The sequence below is a fragment of the Macaca fascicularis genome, chromosome 7 (genome assembly GCF_037993035.2).
Source record: "Macaca fascicularis isolate 582-1 chromosome 7, T2T-MFA8v1.1".
In the NCBI taxonomy this organism is placed as follows: Eukaryota; Metazoa; Chordata; class Mammalia; order Primates; family Cercopithecidae; genus Macaca; species Macaca fascicularis.
This window is the reverse complement of record NC_088381.1, coordinates 141,106,970-141,130,899: the sequence shown is the minus strand read 5'-3', so window position 1 is coordinate 141,130,899 and position 23,930 is coordinate 141,106,970. Positions and strand designations below refer to the sequence as shown.

Sequence of the window (23,930 nt, the reverse complement as noted above, 5' to 3'; positions counted from 1 at the left end):
AGCTGGGACTTTTCTGAGCTTGGTCAAAGGTCCTCTGTCAAGTGGGAGGAAAATGCTTCTCCCGCTGCAGGGTGGGGGAATCTGAGGCCCAAGGAGCTCACTTTCCTGCTGTGTCCCTGCTTTTCCTATGATCCTTTCTTCTCAGACACCCAGGGCTGTGATTACTTACACCTCACCCCAGCTGCAAAGAGGACCCTGAGGTTGGGAGGCAGAACCCACACGCAGTGGTAAGGGGCTGTCTTAGACCCACCAGCCAGGCCCTACCAATTACTGGCTTGGGCGGGAATTTCTCTTTAAGCCTCATTTCTCCTCTGCCTACCTCACAGAGATGTGGTGAACAGAACTGATGCATTACAATAGGGTGGTTTAGAAAGAATAGTCCAGGAAAAAGTGTAAGACCTTCCTTCCCATTGTCAAGTCCCCTCTGCACTGGCCCTGTGCCACTCACTGGCTGCACCTGAGACCCCCTTGCCTTGGGGGTTTGGGGAAGCCTGGGGCGCAGGCAGACCTGCACTGGAAGGCTGCTCTGCTTCTCATTGTATGTGCACTTGGGCAGGTCAGGTCACCTCCTTAAGCCACAACTTGCTCACTTGAGACTCATACAGCAGGTGGTGGAGTGGGGAACTTCCTACTTCCATAAAATTCCTACTAGATGCTGAATAAAAGTTCTGATCTGGGCGCAGTGGCTCATGCCTGGAATCCTAACACTTTGAGAGGCTGAGGAGGGAGGATTGCTTAAGTCCAGGAGTTCATAACTAGCCAGGGCAACACAGTGAGACCCCCCATCTCTACAACGTTTTTTTAATTAGCCAGGTATATGGTGGCAGTTGCCTGCAGTCCAAGCTAGGGGTCACCAATCCCCAGGCCGCGGACGGGTACCTGTCCATGGCCTGTTAGGAACGGGCACACAGCAGGAGGTGAGCAAGCATTACCGCCTGAGCTCCGCCTCCTGTCAGATCAGTGGCAGCATTAGATTTTCCACAGGGGCATGAACCCTATTGTGACCTACTCATGCAAGGCTTCTAGTTTGTGTGCTCCTTATGAGAATCTAATGCCTGATGATCTGAACAGAATGAGGCTTTAGACTGTAACAGTTTCATCCTGAAACCATCCCACCCCGCCCCCAGATCTGAAAAAATTATCTACCATAAAACTGGTCCCTGGTGCCAAAAAGGTTGGGGAATGCTGGCCAAGCTACTTGGGAGGCTGAGGCAGAAGGATCAATTGAGCCTGGGATGTCGAGGCTGCAGTGAGCTATGATTGCATCACTGAACTCCAGCCTGGGCAGCAGAGGGAGACCCTGTCTCTAAAAAATTTTTTGTTAAATTTCTCTGTCCCACGCTTCCCCTATGTGTATCCTCAGTTCTCTACATTTTCATCATCTCTGCAGATTGCAGATCTAAGGATGAGGCTAAGAAAGAAGTGGCCAGATCTCTTTGTGTGGTTGGGTTGGGATGGAAGGCTGGAGAGAAGAAAGAGGGCAAAATGCCAAGAGCCTCCAGGCTCCCAGGATTCACCTCCTCCAGGAAGCCTCCCTGTACATCTGCCTCTGTGCTCCCACTGGTGCCGGGCTTTGCCCTAGCACTTTCTTTCTTTTTTTTTTTTTTTTGAGACGGAGTCTCGCTCTATCTCCCAGGCTGGAGTGCAGTGGCCGGATCTCAGCTCACTGCAAGCTCCGCCTCCCGGGTTTACGCCATTCTCCTGCCTCAGCCTCCCGAGTAGCTGGGACTACAGGCGCCCGCCACCTCGCCCGGCTAGTTTTTTTTTTTTTGTATTTTTTAGTAGAGACGGGGTTTCACCGTGTCAGCCAGGATGGTCTTGATCTCCTGACCTCGTGATCCACCCGTCTCGGCCTCCCAAAGTGCTGGGATTATAGGCTTGAGCCACTGCGCCCGGCCTGCCCTAGCACTTTCAAACTACTGCAGTGATACAGTTGTTTCTCTTTCTCTCTCATAATTGTGAACATTGCAAGGGCAGAGATCCATTTTCATGTTATACCCTGTACCAGAGGTTCGTGGCGGGCCTGAAGGTTTGCCTCAGGAGAGGGGCTATGAGAAGTGTAGCTGGTGACCAGCCTCCAGTGGCTGCACTCAGCCCCACACCACATTCTGAAGGCTCCCCCTGCACCTCCTCCTCCCCGCAGTTTAACTTCACAGACGCTCCCCTGTAGATCTCTCACACATGGAGTCCCATCTCGGCCTCGGCCTCAGAGGGCCTGAACCAACCCTCGGGGTTCTTGGTTGCACACCACACAAAAAGACTGAGTCAGCTTAATCAGGAGAGTTGCTTAGAGGAGGGGCGCTGGGAGATTGCAGATTGAAAGGAGGGCTGAAGAATCAGGCATGGGCATGGGCCGAACCCCTGACAATGTCCTAGTTGTGGTCCAGGAGCAGTTCCAGTCAGGATCTATGTTGCCCTTTGGCTGCACGCCAAACTCGTGTCACCACCACTTTTAGGCAATGCTGACACATGCCATCCCTAGAAGAAACCCTGAAGGGTCCTCGTAGACTCACCCCCCACAGGAACATGCCTGTACCCTGATGGCCAGGACCTGAGAAACAAGAATTGGCAGGGTCCCCAGGTGGAAGTTCAGATGGCAGCTGCCCCAGAAAACGCATGTCCACCAGGACAGGGTATTTGTTGAACTCCCATTGAACTGAATTTAGAGGATGTTGCTTCCCTCTTCCTTCATTTGGAGGTTGTTCATCCAAATATCTGAGTGCCTACGCCGTGCTAGAAGCTGGGAGAGACTTGTCCAGTGGTGGCAACCATTTACGCTTCAGCTCGCTGCAGGAGGCAGCACTGCTCTGCAGGTGGATTCCTTCTCACAGTGTTTGGTGTAGGTGCTCCCACCATGGCTATTTTCAAGCTACCAAGACGTGGAGTTGGGAAGAGATGCAATCACCTCTCCCAGGCGTGGGCTCCAGCATACTAGGTCTGCTCTCAGGGAATTTACAGTCTAGTGGGGACTTGCATTCTAGTGCTGTGTGTGTCAGTTTAGATTAAACTGAATTTTACAATCAGAATATTCAAACATTTTTACTATAAAAGTCATAGAACCGATGCCACAGCCCACTAGGAATCCAAAAGGAAAAAAGACAACACACTCCACATCTGAGGCTGTCTGCGTTTATTTCTCTAACTTCTCCCCGCCCCCCAATACATATATTCACTTCCCTTAATACAGTCATTCAAATGCTGGGAACAGCGGGAAGGCAAGGGTCAAAACTCCACTCCGTGCTGTGCTTCTAGATGCCACCTCAACCTTCCTTTCCCCATCACGTTGCCATATCCAAGTCAGCTCTTTGAAGCACCATGCCAGACCACCGGAGTGGGAATCCAGGGCTCAGCGTGTCTGACAAGTGGCTGTCAGGAGAGAAGCCACCTGGCCTTTGGAGGGGAGTTTTACCCTTAAAGCTGAGGCAGAAATACACAATAGCTCCTCCCACCCTTCCCGCAGACAAGAGGGCCATCCAGAGGGAAAGAACAGGAATTCCTGGGATGTTTCCTCAGTGACATCGGGCCCACGCTGACTCGGATCCTGGAAAGGGCACCGGGATGTGGGAGAGGCTGTGTGGAGGCAGGACAGCGCCTGGGGAAGGAGAGCAAAGACAGTGGGAAAGGAAGGGGCTTTCCAATGCTGATTCTGACTAGATCCCAGCCAGCAGCTCCAGCGGGCACAGCTCTCGTCCCCTCTGCCCACAGGGGAACACAAACTCTGACTACAGGGACCCCAACCACGGCCTCCTTTGGAGAAGCTGGTTGAGACATTAAGGGAGCTGCTGTGAGGAACCCACCCTCACTTCCCAAAGAGGAGAGCAGCTCCTGGCCCAGACCCCACAAAGGTCGGTGTAAGGCGTGGAGCCCGCTCAAGAGCACAGGCCTGGAGGGTGCGCCAGGCCTCGAAGCTCCAGGTGGGCACCCCAGCCTCCCAGGCAAGCCTGGTGTCCTGTGGCCGCGTGGTGGCCCCATGGATGGTTGCAGAGGGCAGCAAGTCCCTTTTCTCTTGTGACGGATCCTGTGAGCCAGGCTCCGTGGTCCCTGGTGCTGTCCCCGGGGGGCTGTCATGGAGAGGGGCCCTGGATTAGTAGCCCCAGAGGCCAGCAGTCAAAGCCGTTTAGATCCTTTCCTCTTGGTCTCGCCCTCCACCATGCTCCTGGGGGCACTTCTCATCTACCCTGTGGCTTCAGCCTCTGTACCTGAATGGTTCTCAGCCCAGACACTGAGAGACAGCCTGTGTCTCGGGCCAAAGACCTGGAAACAACCCAGAGGTCAGTGGGCCAGCACCTCGTAATCCGAAAACAAGACTTCCCTGAAGCTGAAGGGAGGGGAAATAACTTTTTTCTTTTTTTTTTTTTTTTGCAGTGCTTCTCTAGCTCTCATTTCTGTGGGGACCTGTTATCCTAGACCCCTGCTTTATAGTATAATGCCACAGAAAGATGTACAGACACAAAACTGGGTCTAAGCTCTTTATTTTTACAGCTTTCATATCACTGTAATTCTATATATCTAGGTCCCGATCCCTTATCAGAAACTCTTGGGGCCAAACGTGTTTCAGAATTGAGAATTTTCCAGGTTTTAGCAGTTACTAAACTGCATATTATATAATACTCCCAGCAGGTTGGAAGCCCTCTTTTCACGATCTTGGCTCACTGCAACTTCTGCCTCCTGGGTTCAAGCGATTCTCCCGCCTCAGCCTCCCCAGTAGCTGGGATTACAAACACACGTCACCATGCTCAGCTAATTTTTGTATTTTTAGTAGAGACAGGGTTGCACCATGTTGGCCAGGCTGGTCTCGAACTCCTGACCTCAGGTGATCTGCCCACCTTGGCCTCCCAAAGTTCTGGGATTACAGGCACGAGCCACTGTGCTTGGCCAGAAGCTCTCTCTCTTTTGTTTTGTTTTGTTTTGTTTTTTGAGATGGAGTTTTGCTCTGTTGCCCAGTCTGGAGTACAATGGTGTGATCTTGGCTCACTGCAACCTCCACCTCCTGGGTTCAAGCGATTCTCCTGCCTCAGCCTCCCGAGTAGCTGGGACTATAGGCGCATGCCACCACACCTGGCTAATTATTTTGTATTTTTAGTAGAGACGGGATTTCACCATATTAGCCAGGATGGTCTCAATCTCCTGACCTCGTGATCCACCCACCTTAGCCTCCCAAAGTGCTGGGATTACAGGCGTGAGCCACCGCGCCCAGCCACAAGCCCTCTTTAATCCAAATCAACGAGCAAAACAACCACACATACACACTCATAGCTCTGCTGCAAAACACAAATGTCCTCCTAAAGGGCATAAATCAAGACTCTAAATGGCCTCGCAGCAGTTCAGTCAGGTGTTATGGACAAATTTATAAGAAACCTTTCAGTTTTCAGAGCTTTGTAAATTTTGTACATTAAACACAATATAACGCAGAGCAGATGGGATTCAGATGAGCAGCATTTGCGTGATGTGGTGGGCGGGGTGGCCTACTGCAATCACGGCCTGGGTGCCGTGAATGTGGCCCAAGCTTGGGGGCAGGGAATAGGGAGGCATGAAGCCTGGGCAGTCTTGGGTCTGCCACTCATTGGCTGTAACGTCTCAGGCAAGCCAACCTTCCTGCATGGCAGTTTTCTCATTTTTAAAAGACAATAGATCGATGTAAATAAAACAAATACAAAAACTGAAAATTCCCAGGAATCCACCACCCCTAACTCTGAGAACAAAGTGAGGCAGCAGAAAGCTGGAGGTGGCATACTCTCCGAAGGGGAGCGGCACACACCCGTGTCCACCAGGGCCTCCAGCACAGGCCTCCAGGCAGCACCGGCACTGAAAGGCAGACTGATGGGCTGTCCTGCTTGGCCAGAGCTGGGAGCTGAGGCCTGGCTGGTCAGTGTCTCTCGCACCAGGGCTTGTGACTTTAGGATCACAGGAAGACACTGAATAAATAAGACACAGCTCCTGGGAACATCAACTTTAAGATAAGGAGTGTGTATGGTGGTGTCAAATATTTTTGGTGATGGTTTATTATTATTTCTTTTTTGAGATGGAGTCTTGCTCTTATTGCCCAGGCTGGAGTGCAGTGGCACGATCTTGGCTCACTGCAACCTCCACCTCCCAGGTTCAAGTGATTCTCCTGCCTCAGCCTCCTGAGTAGCTGGGATTACAGGTGCCCGCCACCATGCCCAGCTAATTTTTGTACTTTTAGTACAGACGGGGTTTCACCATGTTCGCTAGGCTGGTCTCGAACTCCTGACCTCAGGTGATCTGCCCGCCTTGGCCTCCCAAAGTGCTGGGATTACAAGCATGAGCCACCGTGCCCAGCCGTTTTTTTTTTTTTTTTTTTTTTTAATCTAGGCTCATTGTAAGCTCCACCTCCCGGGCTCATGCCATTCTCCTGCCTCAGCCTCCAGAGTAGCTGGGACTACAGGTGCCCACCACCACGCCTGGATAATTTTTTCTATTTATTTATTTATTTTTTTGAGACGGAGTCTCACTCTGTCACCCAGGCTGGAGTGCAGTGGCCAGATCTCAGCTCACTGTAAGCTCCGCCTCCCGGGTTTACGCCATTCTCCTGCCTCAGCCTCCCGAGTAGCTGGAACTACAGGCGCCCGCCACCTCACCCAGCTAGTTTTTTGTGTTTTTTGGTAGAGACGGGGTTTCACTGTGTTAGCCAGGATGGTCTCGATCTCCTGACCTTGTGATCCGCCCGTCTCAGCCTCCCAAAGTGCTGGGATTACAGGCTTGAGCCACCGCACCTGGCCTTATTTTTTGTATTTTTAGTGGAGATGGAGCTTCACTGTGTTAGCCAGGATGGTCTCGATCTCCTGACCTCGTGATCTGCCCGCCTTGGCCTCCCAAAGTGCTGGGATTACAGGTATGAGCCACCGCGCCCGGCCTTTTTTTTTTTTTTTAAAAAAAAAAAACACTAAAACACGTCTACAACAATACGCATGAACTTCAAGGACTTTACGCTAAGTGAAATAAGCCGGTCACAGAAGAATGAACAGAAGAAAACTTTTGGTTTTGGTAAAACTCCAGAGAACTTTCCACCTGAGGCTGCCACCTTGGACTGTGTCCACACCCCTCAGTGTTTCTGTTCTCTGTCACTTGAGCAGCTTTAGTGAGAAAGTTGAGAGAGGTTGTCAGACTGCATTCCCAAGGCCCACTGAGACGAAGATTCGGTTCCACAGAAACAGGTCCAGTGCCCCCCTGTCCTGGACAGTGCTGGGGGCGCAGCCTCTCCCACTTACCCGCGGGCAGAGATGCTGGGAGCGCTCCTCCTCCTCCTCTGTAAAATGGGGCTAACAGGCCCTACCCATAGGGTGGGGTGAGGACAGGAGACAATGCCTGTGATGGACTTGGCATAGTGTCTGTGGCATATTAAGGGACACGCTCAAGGGACATTGGTTTTATGAGGCAGTACCTTCCTCTGGGGCTTTTCTTGGTTAAATGCGGGGTATTAACAACCGCACTACTCTTTATCTCCCCTGCATCCCATGTGGTGGCATTGACCCAGGACAAACCCATACATTGTGGGGGAGGAATCCTGTTTGGATTCATCCTGACCACCATTTATAAATTCAGGTCTCCTGAGGGGATGAGGCTGGCTGACTTCGGCTCCGCACTTAATAGCACAACCTTGTAAATAGGGGCAAAAGCTGGTTAATGTTTGTTCTCACAACAATTCCCACACATCATTCTGCACGGATATCATTCTGCACGGAAATCCCCTCCGGTGGACCCCGCAGCCACCCCTACACTCCTTCATTGACTCACCATTTATTGAGCAACCGCCAGGAGTTTCAGAAATGGGACGGCGCTCAAGTTCCCTGGAGGGTTGGGCAGCGGCAAGGTGGCCCCTCGGTCTGTATTTGCCATCATTAGCTCCCGTTACCAGGCTCAGAGGCATCAGGGTGACCCAGGCATTTCCCTTTGCCTGTCCAGGGAGCCAGAGTCTGCAGACAACGGCGGGGCTCGCTCTGAAAGCAACAGAGGCAAGGGAAGGCTCGGGAATGCCAAACCACAGGGAAATGAGAGAATCGGGTCCCCAGCCCCTCCCAGCCTGGGACGGAATCCTCGGGCAAAGCAATCTGGCAAGGAAGGAGCTTGGAGTGAGGAAAATGCGCTGGAGATGGGCCCTGTCCAGGGAGTGAGGAGTGGAGGGAGGGGCTGCGGGAACATCTGGGTTGGCCAAGCTCCCAGTGGGGAGATGGGGCCAGACTTGTCTCCAGCACTGGGGCGGGCCAGGGGGCCCTCCGCGGGGTGGCGAGGCCTCACCCTCTTCCTCACCGCCATGGAGCACTGCCAGGAAGAGATAGGGTAAAGGAGCCCATCAGTTGGCTGGCAGAGCAGCGGGGCCCCAGGCAGGGTCTTGGTGGCACTCCAACTCTGTCTCAGACTTGGAATGGGCCTCCCTTCACAGGAATGTTTACCAAAGTATGTTTTGACTTAAAAACAAAAATCAATTCATGCAATAATTACCAAATACTTGGAGCATCTTGGGGAACCGTGTTATTACATATCTTTAATGAGAAAAGTTACATAATCACTTGTAACATGTCTATGCCTTTATCCATAGCGCAAGAGGGGAAAGAGGGAATTCTGGTCCTTGACAGTTGAGAAAACAGAGTCCCCAAAGGACGACCTGCCAGGTGTGGACAGGCAGAGAAGCCAGGTCCCTGTCTCCTCCCTCATGTGGGCTGCTCTGGCTCCGTCGCCATGGGCCCATCTGACACAATGGGGCACCCTGGCTCAGTGGGCAGCACCCTACATCGCCAGGGCAAACGGCCTGTGCCATCAATAGCACATTAACCCAGGCAGGCTGGCTTACTTTCAGGTCTGACAGAGGCCGAAGGATCTAAAACATCCTGGAATTAATTTCTGGATGCCCACAGAAGTTACCTGAGAGCCAGAGAAGCCACATTTACAAAACGTGAAACACTGGCCAGGCACAGTGGCTCACGCCTGTAATCCCAGCACTTTGGGAGGCCGAGGCGGGCAGATCACCTGAGGTCAGGAGTTCAAGACCAGCCTGGCCAACATGGCGAAACCTCGTCTCTACTACAAAAATTAGCTGGGTGTGCTGGCGGGCGCCTGTAATCTCAGCTACTCAGGATGCTGAGGCAGGAGAATCACTTGAGCCCAGGGGGCAGAGGTTGCAGTGAGCCGAGTTCACGCCATTGCACTCCAGCCTGGATGACAGAAGGAGACTCCATCTCGAAAAAAAAACCCCATAAAAATAAAAATAAATAAACAAACAAACAAAAATGTGAAGCACTGGCTCAGCTCTCCCAGCCCCGGCCTAGGGGGCAGATATGAAATAAACCGAAGTGACGGCAGACACCTTTGCAACCAAGCATGGCCTCAGACTGTGCTTGGCCCTGTGCAGGTTCCCCAGGATAAAAAGCCCCTCCCCTTCTGCTGGGATGTTCCAGTCCTCAAGCCTGGTGACATTTTAAACTAGATGACCTTGGAGCTGGGTGATCATAGAGAAGATCCCTGAACTGGGAGCTGGGGGAAAGGAAAGCTGGGTTAGGAGAAACCAAAACAAGGCCTCCCGAGCAGATGTCCCCTGAGGGAGGAGGAGGCATGGAAGCCATTTTTGACATTTCAGAAAATCTGAAGAACTCTCATATTCATGTATAAATTTATAAACTATACATCAATTATAAATTTATAAATCATACATCTAGCCCACGTAAATTAAAACTCAGTTATCTCACTAAACAAGTTTAATACTATTTTATGACATATGTGGGTAAATCTGATTAGTAAACAGAAAAACCAGTTGTTACCTAGTAAGTCATAGGACAACATTTTTGAAAACCTGAATGCAAGATAACGTTCCAAATTTCTCTCCTCGGTTTCTCATTGAGCATTTGAAAGACCACTATCTCTCCATCCCTGTATGGAGACCCACTAGCCCTGAAAGCACTCTCTCAAATTCAGGTATTTAAATGTGGCATCATGTTTATCTAGCTCCAAGTCTTGTTTCCCCTTTACATCATACATGTACCTCTATCCTTAAGTTTAGTCTACTATCGAGAAAACAACTCACAATCAGACTTTCGCCTACAGGTCCACCTTGAGGTATGCTATAGGTTTACTCCATAAGGATAAGAAAATCCTTTCCTCTTATGCACGAGAAATTGACCTTGGGTTATGTATAGTCTATATCAAATCCTATGCTATTAAAAAAAAAAAAAAAAAAGCAGGCCAGGCATGGTGGCTCATGCCTGTAATCCCAGCACTTTGGGAGGCCGAGGCAGGCAGATCACCTGAGGTCAGGAGTTCGAGACCAGTCTGGCCAACATGGTGAAACCCCATCTCTACTAAAAATACATAAAAAAAAAACAAAAAACAAAAAACATTAGCAGGGCGCGGTGTAATCCCAGCTACCCAGAAGGCTGAGGCAGGAGAATTGCTGGAACCCAAGAGGCAGAGGCTGCAGTGAGCCGAGATCACAGCACTCCAGCCTGAGCAACAGAGCAAGACTCCATCTCAAAAAAAAAAAAAAAAAAAGGTAGAAGAAACAGAGGCAGCAAGAGCATGTCTCCCTTTCTGCCAACAATTAGGACTTGAAACAAATCTGGTTCTTGAGGCTTTTCCTGTCTCTCCCTTTGAAGGGCGTGGCATACCAGGCAGAGGACAGTCCATGCGAGCAAGTCAACCTTCTCCAAGCATGGGACACTTTACATGTTGAAAGACCCCTGTGGTAGATTAGGTCATCATCCTCTAGGTCGCCACAAGTCATGTGCTGAAGGAGATATATTCTAAGTAAATATGAAAACAGATTTGGTTAGCTAACTGAATTTTCCTCTGAATAAATCATCACCTTTATTCAAAAACCAATTATCCATAGGTGTCTCCCAAATACTTCTGTCTTCCTGATTTTTAGTACAGTATATGTCCTTTGCCTTCTTGGCCAATTCAGGCTTTTCCCCTCTTTCCAAACTCAGTTCAAAACTTTATTTCTGGCCTGGCACAGTGGCTCACTCTTATAATCTCAGCACTTGGAGAGGCTGAGCTGAGAGGATCACTTGAGCCCAGCAGTTCAAGACCAGCCTGGACAACAAAGCAAGACCCAGTCTCTACACAAAATAAAAAATAACTAGCCAGGCATGGAGGTGTACACCTGTAGTTCCAGCTACTCAGGAGGCTGAAGTTGGGGGATCATTTGAACCCAGGAGTTCAACAATGCAGTGAGCCATGATCATGCTACTACACTCCAACCTGGGCAACAGAGCCAGACCTTTTCTCCAAAACAACAAAAAACCTTCTGAGAAATTTCTGATTTTAAACCCCTGCTTTTGTGGATCTCTCCTTTACTCTGCATTCTTACTCGAATGACAAGTCAACATTACACTCGTTGTACTCGAGTATGCTGTCATTTCACTTTTAACCAGATCCTAAGCTGTTCTCCACACCGCACACAGAAGGGTCCCCAGGGAGAAGGTGCGGCATGGCTGACGGAAAGCTGCGGAACTCATCCAGAGACACAGGAAACCTAGCCTTGTCATCCTGGCTTCTCAACCCTGCTCAAAGTCCCTCCTCATTCTCATCAAAAACACCACTGTCTGGGCCCCTAAAAATCAGAAACCTCCCCCAAGTCCTGATGCCTCTGTAGGAGTCTCCACAGACACTGCCTAAAAGACCCATGAAAACGAATGATGCCTCCAATTCTCAAAGGAGGGAATAAACATTTCCTGCTTCCTGAGGCCCTCAGCAGACGTAGCCGGGAACACATCAATCTCTTATCTGCCCCTTCTGAAGACCATGGCCAACTGTGGCTTTTCTGCCATAAACACATTTCTGATCATTTCCAACATTCTATGTTACTTACTGTTTAGAAACAAAAGGTTTTATCAAGTTTGGGGATGGAGAGGACATTCTATGCTCTACCAAGTCAATAAAAGTAATGCTGCTTTTTCTCATTAGTGTGACCTACATAATTTCTTTAAAAAATAATCCTCCCACACATATCTGCATTGTACAACATACATGTCTTGTAAGTGTATAGTTTGTTCTGACGTATTTACATGAGTGTGAAAGTTGTTAGAAAAAGTATCTTTCAGAATGTAAGGGACAGCTGCTTTGAGGTTTTTATAAACAGGTTTAATATTGCACTCTTCAGAGGTGTGGCGTGCTATCATCCATACCACTTTCTTATGAGTTAAGAATAGAAACAATGCATTTGTTTCTAATTTTTTTTTTTTTTTTTTTTTTTTTTTTGAGACAGAGTCTCGCTCTGTCGCCCAGGCTGGAGTGCAGTGGTGAGATCTCGGCTCACTGCAACCTCTGCCTCCCGGGTTCAAGCGATTCTCGTGCCTCAGTCTCTCGAGTAACTGGGACTACAGGTGCCCGCCACCATGCCCAGCTAATTTTTGTATTCTAAACTGTTTCTTGGTAAGTACTAGACAGTTCTCCGAGTTACAGTTATACATTATGATACTTTCATGTAAGAAAACTAGCACAGCTGGATTCATGCGGTCTTTATTGATCTGACAAATACAGAAAATCTGCAATCAGCTATCAAAATTATATCTTACCAAGAATTTGAAAGGTATTTATAAAAAAGGTGTATTCACAGTCTGTCTGAATTAAGTGCAAAGCAGTGTCCAGAGAAGCAGAAGCCAGACAACATGTGAGAGCAAATGATCCCGCTGAAACCCTCATCCCAGCACCTCCAAGGGCACCATGAACAAGACAATCCTGTACGTGCTACTATATGCAGTTGATTTTGAAACTGCCTCGTTTCAACAATTACGTATTTCAAAAGGAAAACTGCTTTCTGGGAAATCGTCCCTGCTACGCAGACCAGCTGGAAATGCTGCCACCACATGTCGGGGCCCAGGGTGGACCCAGCATCCACTAAGAGGCACCCTGCTGCCCAAGGCTGTGGGAGACAGCTTTGATGTTCAAGAAAGGGGTTCATTTCAGCACCAGGGTGCTTTTTTATATGCAAATCTGAGGTGTTTCCCGTTAGAGGAGAGGACTGTGGAGATGATCACATGCAGATGACTCTGAGCTCTGAGCCCAATGACAGCCTTGTTGGTACACTCTGGCCAGCAATTTCAGAAAGCACTATGAAGAGCTGAAACCTCTGGTTTTAATCTCCTGTGTTGTGGGAATTTAAAGAGGTGAGAGGATCACAAGGATCACTTCTAGGCTCAAACTAATGATTATATGATAGTTTCCATCCCAAGGGCAAAACCAAATGTACAATTTGCAGGTCTCTTTCCAAATTCAATGTTCAGAATACCCTTGGAGGTGAGGAGAAGGGCAGGTCAAACCGTTCCTTATGTCTAACAGCAAATTTAGAGAAAAATGAGTACTTTACTGAATGGATTGGCTTCTGAATCAAGTCACTTTCATAACATCAATGTATAAGCCCTCAGTAAAGGTAACTGTTAAAAGTGGTTATTGACAAATATCCAATATTTTAGAGAAGTTAAAGAAAGATGGCACATACCAGAAAACAAGAGATTATTAACTACATTCTGAGAATTTATCTGATTCATCTTTACATTCTTAGACTCCAGAACCTGGTAAACACAGAAAACACTGAACAAATCTTTTCATAGTGGTTTCTGAGCTCTTTTTCTTTCAGGGTTAGATCACAAATGATCAAATATACAAAGCCTTGGGGGTTGGGATTAAAGGCTTCCTGCCGTACTCTAACCCTGGGAGACCTTATTTGGTAGTTAAACTTACATTTCACATTCTACAAATTATATCAAGAATACCTACACTGTTTGAGGCCAAAGAAGAAGTAATAAACATCATCTGGTTGGGCATCTATTGCAAAAGGAGGGTTTTTAAAAGTAGAGAGACTACAATATGGGAATCCTGGAGCCAAAAAGTAAAAACATTGCCTCTTCAGTTGTTGCTTCTGTAGTAAAATCAACCAATTGCTTACTTATGACTGTTTTCTTCCAAGTTGCTTAGAAAGCTTCTATTTTTTCTGATTGAGAAATTTAGTCATTTGGAGTCAGAGCTGTGATTCTAGGAACACACACTAACCTAGTGAGAATCAAAAACAGGAAAGTGAGCCTTTCCTCTCTGAAGAAAAATCTGCAAATCTTCCAAATATGACTGGTATTCCCATAGGCATGTAATGACATTCGGTACATAAATACCCTTTATTCGGTAGCCCAGTCAGACTCAGACTCTTAGTGGCTACCTTACTGTCTTCCTTCTTTTTATTAGGCAGATTGGCTTGGCTGGTCATACTCTATTGCTGGTTTTGCCCGACTCCATAACCACCGCCTGTCCCGTGTGAGTGAAGGCACATCCTTATGGAAATTGCTACTGTTCTTTCCAGTGACAATCTATTTTTCATGGTGGAAGACTAGCATTTGGATGTTTTAGGAACGACTGAACTAATTCTAAAAAGAATGTTTGACGGAAAAGTTCTCTGCCTAAGATGAATGATTTAAAGAAATAAGATGGGCTGTAGTCTCAGCTACTCAGAAGGCTGAGGTAGATTACTTGAGCCCAGGAGTTCAAGTCTAGCCTGGGCAACACAGCAAAATCCTGTCCTTAAAAAACAACAAAAAAAAGGAAAGATAGGTTCTCTGTACACTGGCTTATCATGTGGCTGAGAAGTGGCTCAAACTTGGAGAAAGAGACAGAATAACTGCCATCTTTCTACAAAGACAATCAGTAATACACACGAATGGATTTAAATACACACACCCCACGTACCCTCTTCAGAGAAGAAACTTATCATGAAAGGTGCAACACATTTGGGATCCTTACACAAGTAAACTACTCTAGATGAGGGATCCCTCAAGAATGCTTCCAATCACAAATTGCTATTCGGGTGGCTTTGCTGTAGCTGTGCTTTCTCAACGATAATACCCATGCTGGCACATGTCTGAGAGAAGGAATGAATCTTGGAAGAAGGGGGTTTCATGGAAAAAAATGAATTGAGATGACAGAACCTACTACTTTAAATCCCCTTTTCTTTGCATAGCTCTTATTTTTCCTGTCTTTGACTGCCTAATATAAGCCAATTTTAATTTAAACTCAGATCAGTACTCGCACACTACTCTTGAAGTTAGGTTCTTATAAGAAATATCCTGGGACAGAAAACAAATATTCTAAACGCCAAAGAGAACCCCAAACCAGGTCACATCATATCATAGATTGGGAGGGAGAACAGCAGGCAAAAGAGGAAAAAGCTGGCCCCTCCTCAGCCACAGGAGGAAACTAAGTTTCTCATAAACGCTTATGGTCTGATCAGCATGGCTACGGGCCCTCTGTGGTGAAGAAGGTTTTGCCCCACAAAGCTTGGTCCAGAGGTGCCCTGGGCCCACAGGCTGATGGCTGTTTGTGTGTTTTGCCTGACTGAGCTGCCCAGAGCCTGAACTCCATGGTAAGTGCAGCAGGCACCTCCACTGCCCAGTTCACACAAAGGTACATTGAGAGGAAAGGTAACACGGGCAGAGATCACAAAGCACCCATTGTGGAGCTGATGAGAATAACCTGACACTCCCCCTTGACATCATTAGCTCACTGTATCCCCTTCGCTGCTGGAGGCCCCTTCTCTTTCCCCTCGGCAGTTGGTTCTCCTTCTGCCACCAGGTTCTCCCACAGTTCACCAAATTAAATATGGCTTTCCCCAAACTCTTGCTTTCTGTTGATACAACTAGTTCATAATTCATCAACCACCAGCTTTTGGCTATTAGTTCGAATTCTGACCTACTGTGTAGCAAAAACAAAAACAAAAAACCAGGACAGAAAGTGCTTCAACAGCCATTTTACTCTTCTTTAATTCTACTGTCTTTGGGCATACATCTCATTTGCTGTGGAAGAAGGTCTGACAGCAGGGCTGACAGCACCAATTCATAACACATTCTTTTCATCATACAAAGAGTAAAACCCTAGAATAATGGGACCATCTGCTACCACGACAGAGCTGCCTTACTGACTGTAGAAAAGGACGGCTTGTGTGGGGGTGAGAGAAGAATGAGGACAGAGGAGGCATCTGGGGCAAGTGAGCCTACAAGTATGTCTACAAATTCAGAATTTGGTGGAAAATCCAAATTTGACTTCAAGATGATAGAGAATTGATGAGAAATAGTTGTATTATTTCCAAAATTTACTGAATTTGGAACCTGAGGTTAAAAGTTTTAGGATAAAGCAACCTCACGTTCAGACTGGCCTTGGGAAGAAATGACAATCACAGATGGTAATGAGTGTCAGTGCTTGAGAAGAATTGCCAAAGTCAATCTACACATTTGACCTGACTCAAAGACGGGGGAAAACAAGTCTCATTTAAAAAGGATGAGTCTGCAGCAAAAAATCAAAGGGAAGCTGGAGCCCCTGCCCACCTCTCCATTCTGCTGCTGGTGCCTGCTCTTCCTCACAGTACCTCCTGAAAAGTTCAGAATTCAGTTAATACAGAATTATTGGGATGATTTTCAACGTGTAGTTTAAGATGAAGAGTTCCGTTTGGTTTAAACCACTTCACCTAACCTCTTGGTAACGGTAGTCCTGAGAGTCCGCAGTGTCGGCGAAATCATCCTGTAAGCTGCTGACGGGGCATAGCAACTTCCGGGCCCATCATGTCTCCTTGACCTCGTCCCTCAAATCTGGTAGTTTCTGCACCGAGGGACATAGTCCACTGCGATGAAGTATGTTCAAAATAGTTTTCTATAGGCACCTCCTTCCAAAGTCCAATAGTGCAGGTGGTCAGGAAGACTTGGAAGGAAGCTGTAGAAGTCCAGCCAGGAATCTTGACTTTGTTAGATGTGGACACAGGAAAATCACCTTTGTCCTCCCCAGATTTTGTTATAGTCAAAGGAGAAACATCCATGGGATTCTAACGGCAAATATGCTAGATATAAAATTGATGGAATGCTAATTGGTCCATAAAAGGCTGTACAAGATAATCTGTGGCAAAGTAGAAAACAAGCCCAAAGGTGATGGAGATTGGAAGAGCTGGCAATGCTTTCTTGAAAATGGCGAGGAGTAATAATGTAAGGCACAAACCCTGTGGAGAAGATGGGAAAGACACACATTCACACATAATTATGAAACCATTTTCAGGCAAAACTCAATCACAAGTCTTGGTTTTTAACATAGTTAACTGAATATTTTCCTTTGGGGTTAAATTTTAGAACAGATGTTTCATTCAATCTGGAAGAAGAGCTATGAAAAAACCTAGCTTTTGTTTGTTTCATAGGGTTCACTATGCACACATTGTTATTTTATCCCCTAATTCTAGGAAAGAAATAGAATCTGAAAATAAGTAAAACTATTTTGGAAAAAAGTTAAGGCTGGGCGTGGTGGCTCAAGCCTGTAATCCCAGCACTTTGGGAGGCGAGACGGGCGGATCACGAAGTCAGGAGATCGAGACCATCCTGGCTAACAGAGTGAAACCCTGTCTCTACTAAAAAATACAAAAAAAACCAACAAAAAACTAGCCGGGCGAGGTGGCGGGGGCCTGTAGTCCCAGCTACTCGGGAGGCTGAGGCAGAAGAATGGCGTAAACCCGGGAGGCAGAGCTTGCAGTGAGCTGAGATCCGGCCACTGCACTTCAGCCTGGGCGACAGAGTGAGACTCTGTCTCAAAAAAAAAAAAAAAAAAGTTAAAAGACACAGAAATTTCTATCTTAAATACTGTGTTGGCCTCTGTGATTTTAGTTTGGCTAGTTAAAAACGCAGAGGTGAAGAGCATTCTTTATGCTGAACGGGAGCATTCTTCCCACGCAGGCCCCTCCATGAAGCATGTCGAGGCTGCAGTGTTTAAAAAATAAAATAAACTAAAAGTTTATTTATGAGGAGTATACTGCTTTTGTGTAAACACAGAGCAGCCATGTAATAGAGTTCATTTTTTACCCTAGTTACAGAAACACTAGAAAGTCTTCACCCGGCCAAGATATCTTTAGTAAAAATCTTTAGTAAAAATAGCAGTAAGAAATATTTTATGGGTTGTTTACTTAAATCATAGTTTTTAGGTTGCACACAGTGGCTCATGCCTGCAATCCCAGCACTTTAGGCGGCTGAGGCAGGCAAATCACTTGAGGTCAGAAGTTTGAGACCAGTCTGGGCAATGTGGCAAAACCCCATCTCTACTAAAAATACAAAAATTAGGCCAGGCGTGGTGGCTCACGCCTGTAATCCCAGCACTTTGGGAGGCCGAGACTGGCGGATCACGAGGTCGGGAGATCGAGACCACCCTGGCTAACACGGTGAAACCCCGTCTCTACTAAAAATACAAAAATTAGCCAGGCGCAGTGGCGGGCACCTGTAGTCCCAGCTACTCGGGAGGCTGAGGCAGGAGAATGGCGTGAACCCGGGAGGCAGAGCTTGCAGTGAGTGGAGATCGCGCCACTGCACTCCAGCCTGGGCGACACAGCGAGACTCCGTCTCAAAAAATAAAAAAAAAAATACAAAAGTTAGCCAGGCATGGTGGTGCATTTATGTTATTCCAGCTACTTGGGAGGCTGAGACAGGAGGATTGCTTGAACCTAGGAAGCAGAGGTTGCAGTGAGCTAATGTCACCGCACTGTAGTTTGGGCGACAGAGCAAGACTCTGTCTCAAAAAAAAAAAAAAAAAAAAAAAAAAAAGGCCAGGTGCAGTGGTTCACGCCTGTAATCCCAGCACTTTGGGAGGCCGAGGCAGGCACATCACTTGAGGTCAGGAGTTCAAGACCAGCCTGGCCAACACGGTGAAACACTGTCTCTACTAAAAATACAAAAATTAGCCAGGCATGGTGGTAGCCGCCTGTAATCCCAGCTACTCGGGAGGCTGAGGCAGAGAATTAAGGCTAGGAGGCGGAGGTTGCAGTGAGTCGAGATTGCACCACTCAACTCCAGCCTGAGCAACAGAGACTCCGTCTCAAAAAAAAAAAAAAATCATAGTTTTGAAAGCTTCAGGGTTCATGCTGTAGCACTATCAGCAAGATCTATGTGGGATCATGCATGGCACTAGCTCCTCTCACTAGATGCTTGATGTCTTAAGTAACACTGTATGCTACAGGCTGTGTCATTAAATGCAAAACCACCACCAAACTCTCAGTGACTAAGTCTGGGGACTAAGGGACGATCTGTTTATCCCTGTAAGACCGACCTTACAGAGCTAATTTGCTACATATCTGTGCTGCTAGGCTTGAGGCAGCGGTTCCCAAACAGAAATACCAGAATTTCCTGGGAAACTTTTAAAAACTACACAATTAAATTAAATAAGAATATCTCAGGGCAGAGCTTACAGTTTTAAGAGCTCCCAAGTGATTCTAATATGTGACCAGGGTAGAGAACTACTAAGGTGAGGTCCAATGATCAAAAAGCTCCTCAGATAGCTGGAATATTTAACCCACCTGGGGTTAAAACAGAACTGCCTTAAAGAGACTGTGTAATCAAAGTTTTGACATTAAGAGTTCTGACACATTCTTATTAGTGTATACTTACAATTAATATGGCTACAAAACAGGCTATGGTTGTGTTCCAGTCTCCACTGGCTGTTGCTGAGGCTTTACCAACCAGAACACTGTAGAAAATGAAATCTCCCAATCCAAGTTTTACTCCCCCTAAAAAGGAAAGATTACAAGTATAAAAAAGTTGGTCACTCTTTGCTATGATTTCACAATTCAAAAATATCACTGCCCTACTCAACCCCACAATGAATGAGAGAAGTCAGTAAATGATATACAAAATTAGGCTTCAGCTGTGTCTTTCTTTTTTTGTTTTCTACAATAGGAGTTCCAGATTCTATGTGACTGACTCTGGAGTCTTAACTGTAGATGCTGCTGTTATTTATCAATAACAATAATAAGTAATAATCGTCATCTATTGAATATATAGTTTATACCCAGCACTTGTACTAAGAAGTCCTTATAAGAATTCTCAGATAGGCATCATTTTATCATCTTATTAATTAGCATATATATATATTTTGAGATGGAGTCTTGCTCTCTGGCCCAGGCTGGAGTGCAGTGGCATGATCTCGGCTCACTGCAAACTCTGCCTCCCAGGTTCAAGTGACTTTCCTGTCTTAGCCTCCTGAGTAGCTGGGATTACAGGCGCATGCCACCATGCCTGGCTAATTTTTGTATTTTTGATAGAGACGGGGTTTCACCATGTTGGTCAGGCTGGTCTCAAACTCCTGACTTCGTGATCCACCCACCTTGGCCTCCCAAAGTGCTGGGATTGCAGACGTGAGCCACCGCGCCCAGCCTATCATCTTATTTTTAAAAACAGCTTCATTAGGCTATGATTTATCTCATACAATACACACCTGGCCTATTTTACTTAATATATGTTTCTGAGGTTTAACCATGATACTGCATGTGTCTACAGTTTCTTGGAAGTTATTGGAAGCTGAATGGTTTTCCATTATATGGTTTGCTTATCCATTTACCAGTTGATGGACATCTGCATTATTTTCAATTTGGGGCTATTCTGAACAATGCTGCTATTAACATTTATGTCCATGTCTCTGTGGGGACAGATTGTTTTCATTTCCGTTGGGCAGACTCCTGGGAGTGCAATTGCTGGGCCATGTAAGTTTAGGTTTTTAGCTTTTTAATAAACTGCCAAACCACATTCCACACTGGCTGTTCCAGTCTGCATTTCCACCAACAACAATTTAGAGTTCCAGTTTCCTCACATCTTCACCAGCACTTGGTATTGTTAGCCTTTCTGATTCTAGTTACTCTGATTAATGATGCTGAGCATCTTTTCATGTGCTTATTAGCCATTATGTATCTCTTTTGGTAAAATGTCTAATCAAAGCATTTCCCGGCCAGGCGCGGTGGCTCAAGCCTGTAATCCCAGCACTTTGGGAGGCCGAGACGGGTGGATCACGAGGTCAGGAGATCGAGACCATCCTGGCTAACATGGTGAAACCCCGTCTCTACTAAAAAAAAAAAATACAAAAAAACTAGCCGGGCGATGTGGCGGACGCCTGTAGTCCCAGCTACTGGGGAGGCTGAGGCAGGAGAATGGCGTGAACCCGGGAGGCGAAGCTTGCAGTGAGCTGAGATCCAGCCACTGCACTACAGCCTGGGCGACAGAGTGAGACTCCGTCTCAAAAAAAAAAAAAAAAAAAAAAAAAAAAGCATTTCCCTATCTTAAATTTGGGCTATCGTCTTATTAAGTTGTAAGCATCTTTTATTTATCCTAAAAACAAGTCCTTTAATGGGACTTCAATATGATTTGCATATATTTTCTCTCAGCTGGTAGCTTATTTTCCTTTTTTTTTTTTTTTTTTTTTTAAGTGATCTCGGCTCACTGCAACCTCCACCTCCCGGTTTCAAGCAATTCTCCTGCCTCGGCCTCTTGAGTAGCTGGGATTACAGGCATGCACCATCACGCCCGGCTAATTTTGTATTTTTAGTAGATATGGGGTTTCACCATGTTGGCCAGGCTGGTCTCAAACTCCAAACCTCAGGTGATCCACCAACCTCGGCCTCCCAAAGTGCTGGGATTACAGGCGTGAGCCACCACACCTGGTCTTATTTTCCACTTCTTAATGGTATTTAAAAAATTTTTTTTTGGCCGGGCACAGTGGCTCACGCCTGTAATCCCAGCACTTTGGGAGGCCAAGGCGGGCAGATCACCATGTCAGGAGTTCAAGACCAGCCTGGCCAAGATGGTGAAACCCCATCTCTACTAAAAATACAAAAATTATCCGGGCATGGTGGCGCATGCCTATAGTCCCAGCTACTCGGGGAGGCTGAGGCAGGAGAATTGCTTGAACCCAGGAGGTGGAGCTTGCAGTGAGCCAAGATCGCACCACTGCACTCCAACCTGGTGACAGAGAGAGACTGTTTCCAAAAAAAAAAAAAAAAAAAAAAAGCACTATTAATGATATTTCCAAATAAAAGTTACAAGTGACACAGAATTAGACTGTAACACTCTGAATTCATTTTATTCTCAAAAAGGTTGATAATGTAGCCACCTAAAGGAATCCATGACTTTGCAACATAGAGGAATGTACATACTTTCTTCTGGATCTTCACCAGCAAGGATGCTGCTGGAAAGTTCCTGGACAGCAGCTCGTGACTCAGGTGTAGAGCGATGAGGCCCTAGATGACTGTCCCTCTGGGCTTCCCATTCCTCACTGAAGCCGCCATCATCATTCTCTGCAACCGTGTCTTGTGACTCCCTTTCTGTGCCTTCAAGAGAAAGTGAAAGTTACAGCTCTAATATTTAGAAAAATTTAATACCTTTACGAAAATTACATGGAACCAGTAACTAGCTAACTGTCATTGTAACTAGCTGGCCCTTAAACCACAAAGCATGGGCTGTAGCAGTGCCTGCTGGTAGTTTATCCAATAGCTATTTTCTCCCTTATTTCCTGAGGGCAGAATCCTGAATTGTTTGGGTTCCCATCCCTCTCCCACATGACTCTGGTGGTAAATCCTGATCAATCCAAGCCAAGCATGGTAATCCCACCAAGCCTCTTCCTAACAAAAGCTCTAAGGCTGTGGGGTTATAACTTGGTATGAACCTATGAGTGGTGAAGCAAAGTCCGCTGGGATTCCTGGGGAAATTTTTCTCACTCTTTAAGAGACTAAAGGAAAAAATAAACAGTCCCTTCTATGCCTGAATGTTGCCTTATCTAGATATGATGCCTAGAACTACAGCTGTCATGACCACCAGGAGCAGTGGGCTGAAGACCAAGCCTATACACTAGTGATGGTAGAGTAGGAAGTTGGGCTACTTGAAAACATTCCTGAGCCACCAAATTAACCAACCTTACAAATTTCAAATGCCTACACCTCAGGCCTTCCTGTCACGTGAAGAATACATTTCTTCTTTGCTTAAGGCAACTGAGTTGGGCTTTTTATCTTTGCAACTGAAAGCTTCCTAACTGTTGGCACTCATCCCTGGATTTGGTGACAAAGTTATAAAAGTGGCTTCATTCTGGAGGGTGGATTGGGAAAGGAGGGGGAGTGAATGTCTTTATGGGCCAGTCATTTCATTATAATGACTATCAATGTCATTGAAAATGGTGAGCACGACAGTCTTAAAAAAAACTTCCATACATTAAAAATAATTAAAATATTTAAGTGAAGTTCAAAGTACTTTTATTCTTCCTTCATTTTTTATAAAAGTAATACACGTTCAGAACAGAAGTAGATTTGCCATGAATAAGTACAGCTTGTGAGCTTCAGGGCCCTTCCTTGCATGGCTTCCTCTGGGAGAGCCCTCACAATTTTGTATTGGTAGTTTTGTATTCTTTTTATTATCCAGGTCTCCAAAACACCTGAGTCTTCTCTGGTTTGGTGTTGATGAAATAATGTAAGAATAAGATTGGCCGGGCGCGGTGGCTCAAGCCCAAAGTAATCCCAGCACTTTGGGAGGCCGAGACGGGCGGATCACGAGGTCAGGAGATCGAGACCATCCTGGCTAACACGGTGAAACCCCGTCTCTACTAAAAAAAATACAAAAAACTAGCCAGGCGCGGTGGCGGGCGCCTGTAGTCCCAGCCACTCGGGAGGCTGAGGCAGGAGAATGGCGTGAACCCGGGAGGTGGAGCTTGCAGTGAGCTGAGATCCGGCCACTGCACTCCAGCCTGGGCGGCAGAGCGAGACTCCATCTCAAAAAAAAAAAAAAAAAAAAAGAATAAGATTTATAGGCCGGGCGCGGTGGCTCAAGCCTGTAATCCCAGAACTTTGGGAGGCCGAGACGGGCGGATCACAAGGTCAGGAGATCGAGACCATCCTGGCTAACATGGTGAAACCCCGTCTCTACTAAAAAATGCAAAAAAACTAGCCGGGCGGGTTGGCGGGCGCCTGTAGTCCCAGCTACTCGGGAGGCTGAGGTAGGAGAATGGCGTAAACCTGGGAGGCGGAGCTTGCAGTGAGCTGAGATCCGGCCACTGCACCCCAGCCTGGGCGACAGAGCAAGACTCCGTCTCAAAAAAAAAAAAAAAAAAATAAGATTTATAAATGAAAACAGCAGTCCCTTTTCTGCCCCCTCCCTCCTCACTTCTGA

General features: G+C 46.7%; 1 protein-coding gene and 1 long non-coding RNA gene across 5 annotated transcripts in view; both read right to left on the bottom strand.

The window, feature by feature from the left end:
- Positions 1–3,115: 3,115 nt before the first annotated feature.
- Positions 3,116–7,993, bottom strand: LOC141407304 (uncharacterized). The gene is made up of 2 exons (XR_012415924.1): positions 7,756–7,993; positions 3,116–3,592 (listed from the first exon to the last, which is right to left on the bottom strand). It is a non-coding gene; the product is annotated as an uncharacterized lncRNA (long non-coding RNA).
- A 7,734-nt stretch (positions 7,994–15,727) lies between these two features.
- The window catches only part of PSEN1 (presenilin 1), an 80,314-nt gene continuing 72,111 nt past the window's right edge, over positions 15,728–23,930 (bottom strand). For all 4 annotated transcript variants that reach the window (XM_015453975.4, XM_073997701.1, XM_005561705.4 and 1 more), the window contains exons 10-12: positions 21,932–22,105; positions 19,398–19,516; positions 15,728–16,978 (exon numbers count right to left, since the gene is read on the bottom strand). In XM_015453975.4, the coding sequence (XP_015309461.1) occupies positions 16,823–16,978; positions 19,398–19,516; positions 21,932–22,105 (449 nt within the window). In that variant the 3' untranslated portion in view covers positions 15,728–16,822. The remainder of the gene's footprint in view (positions 16,979–19,397; positions 19,517–21,931; positions 22,106–23,930) is intronic.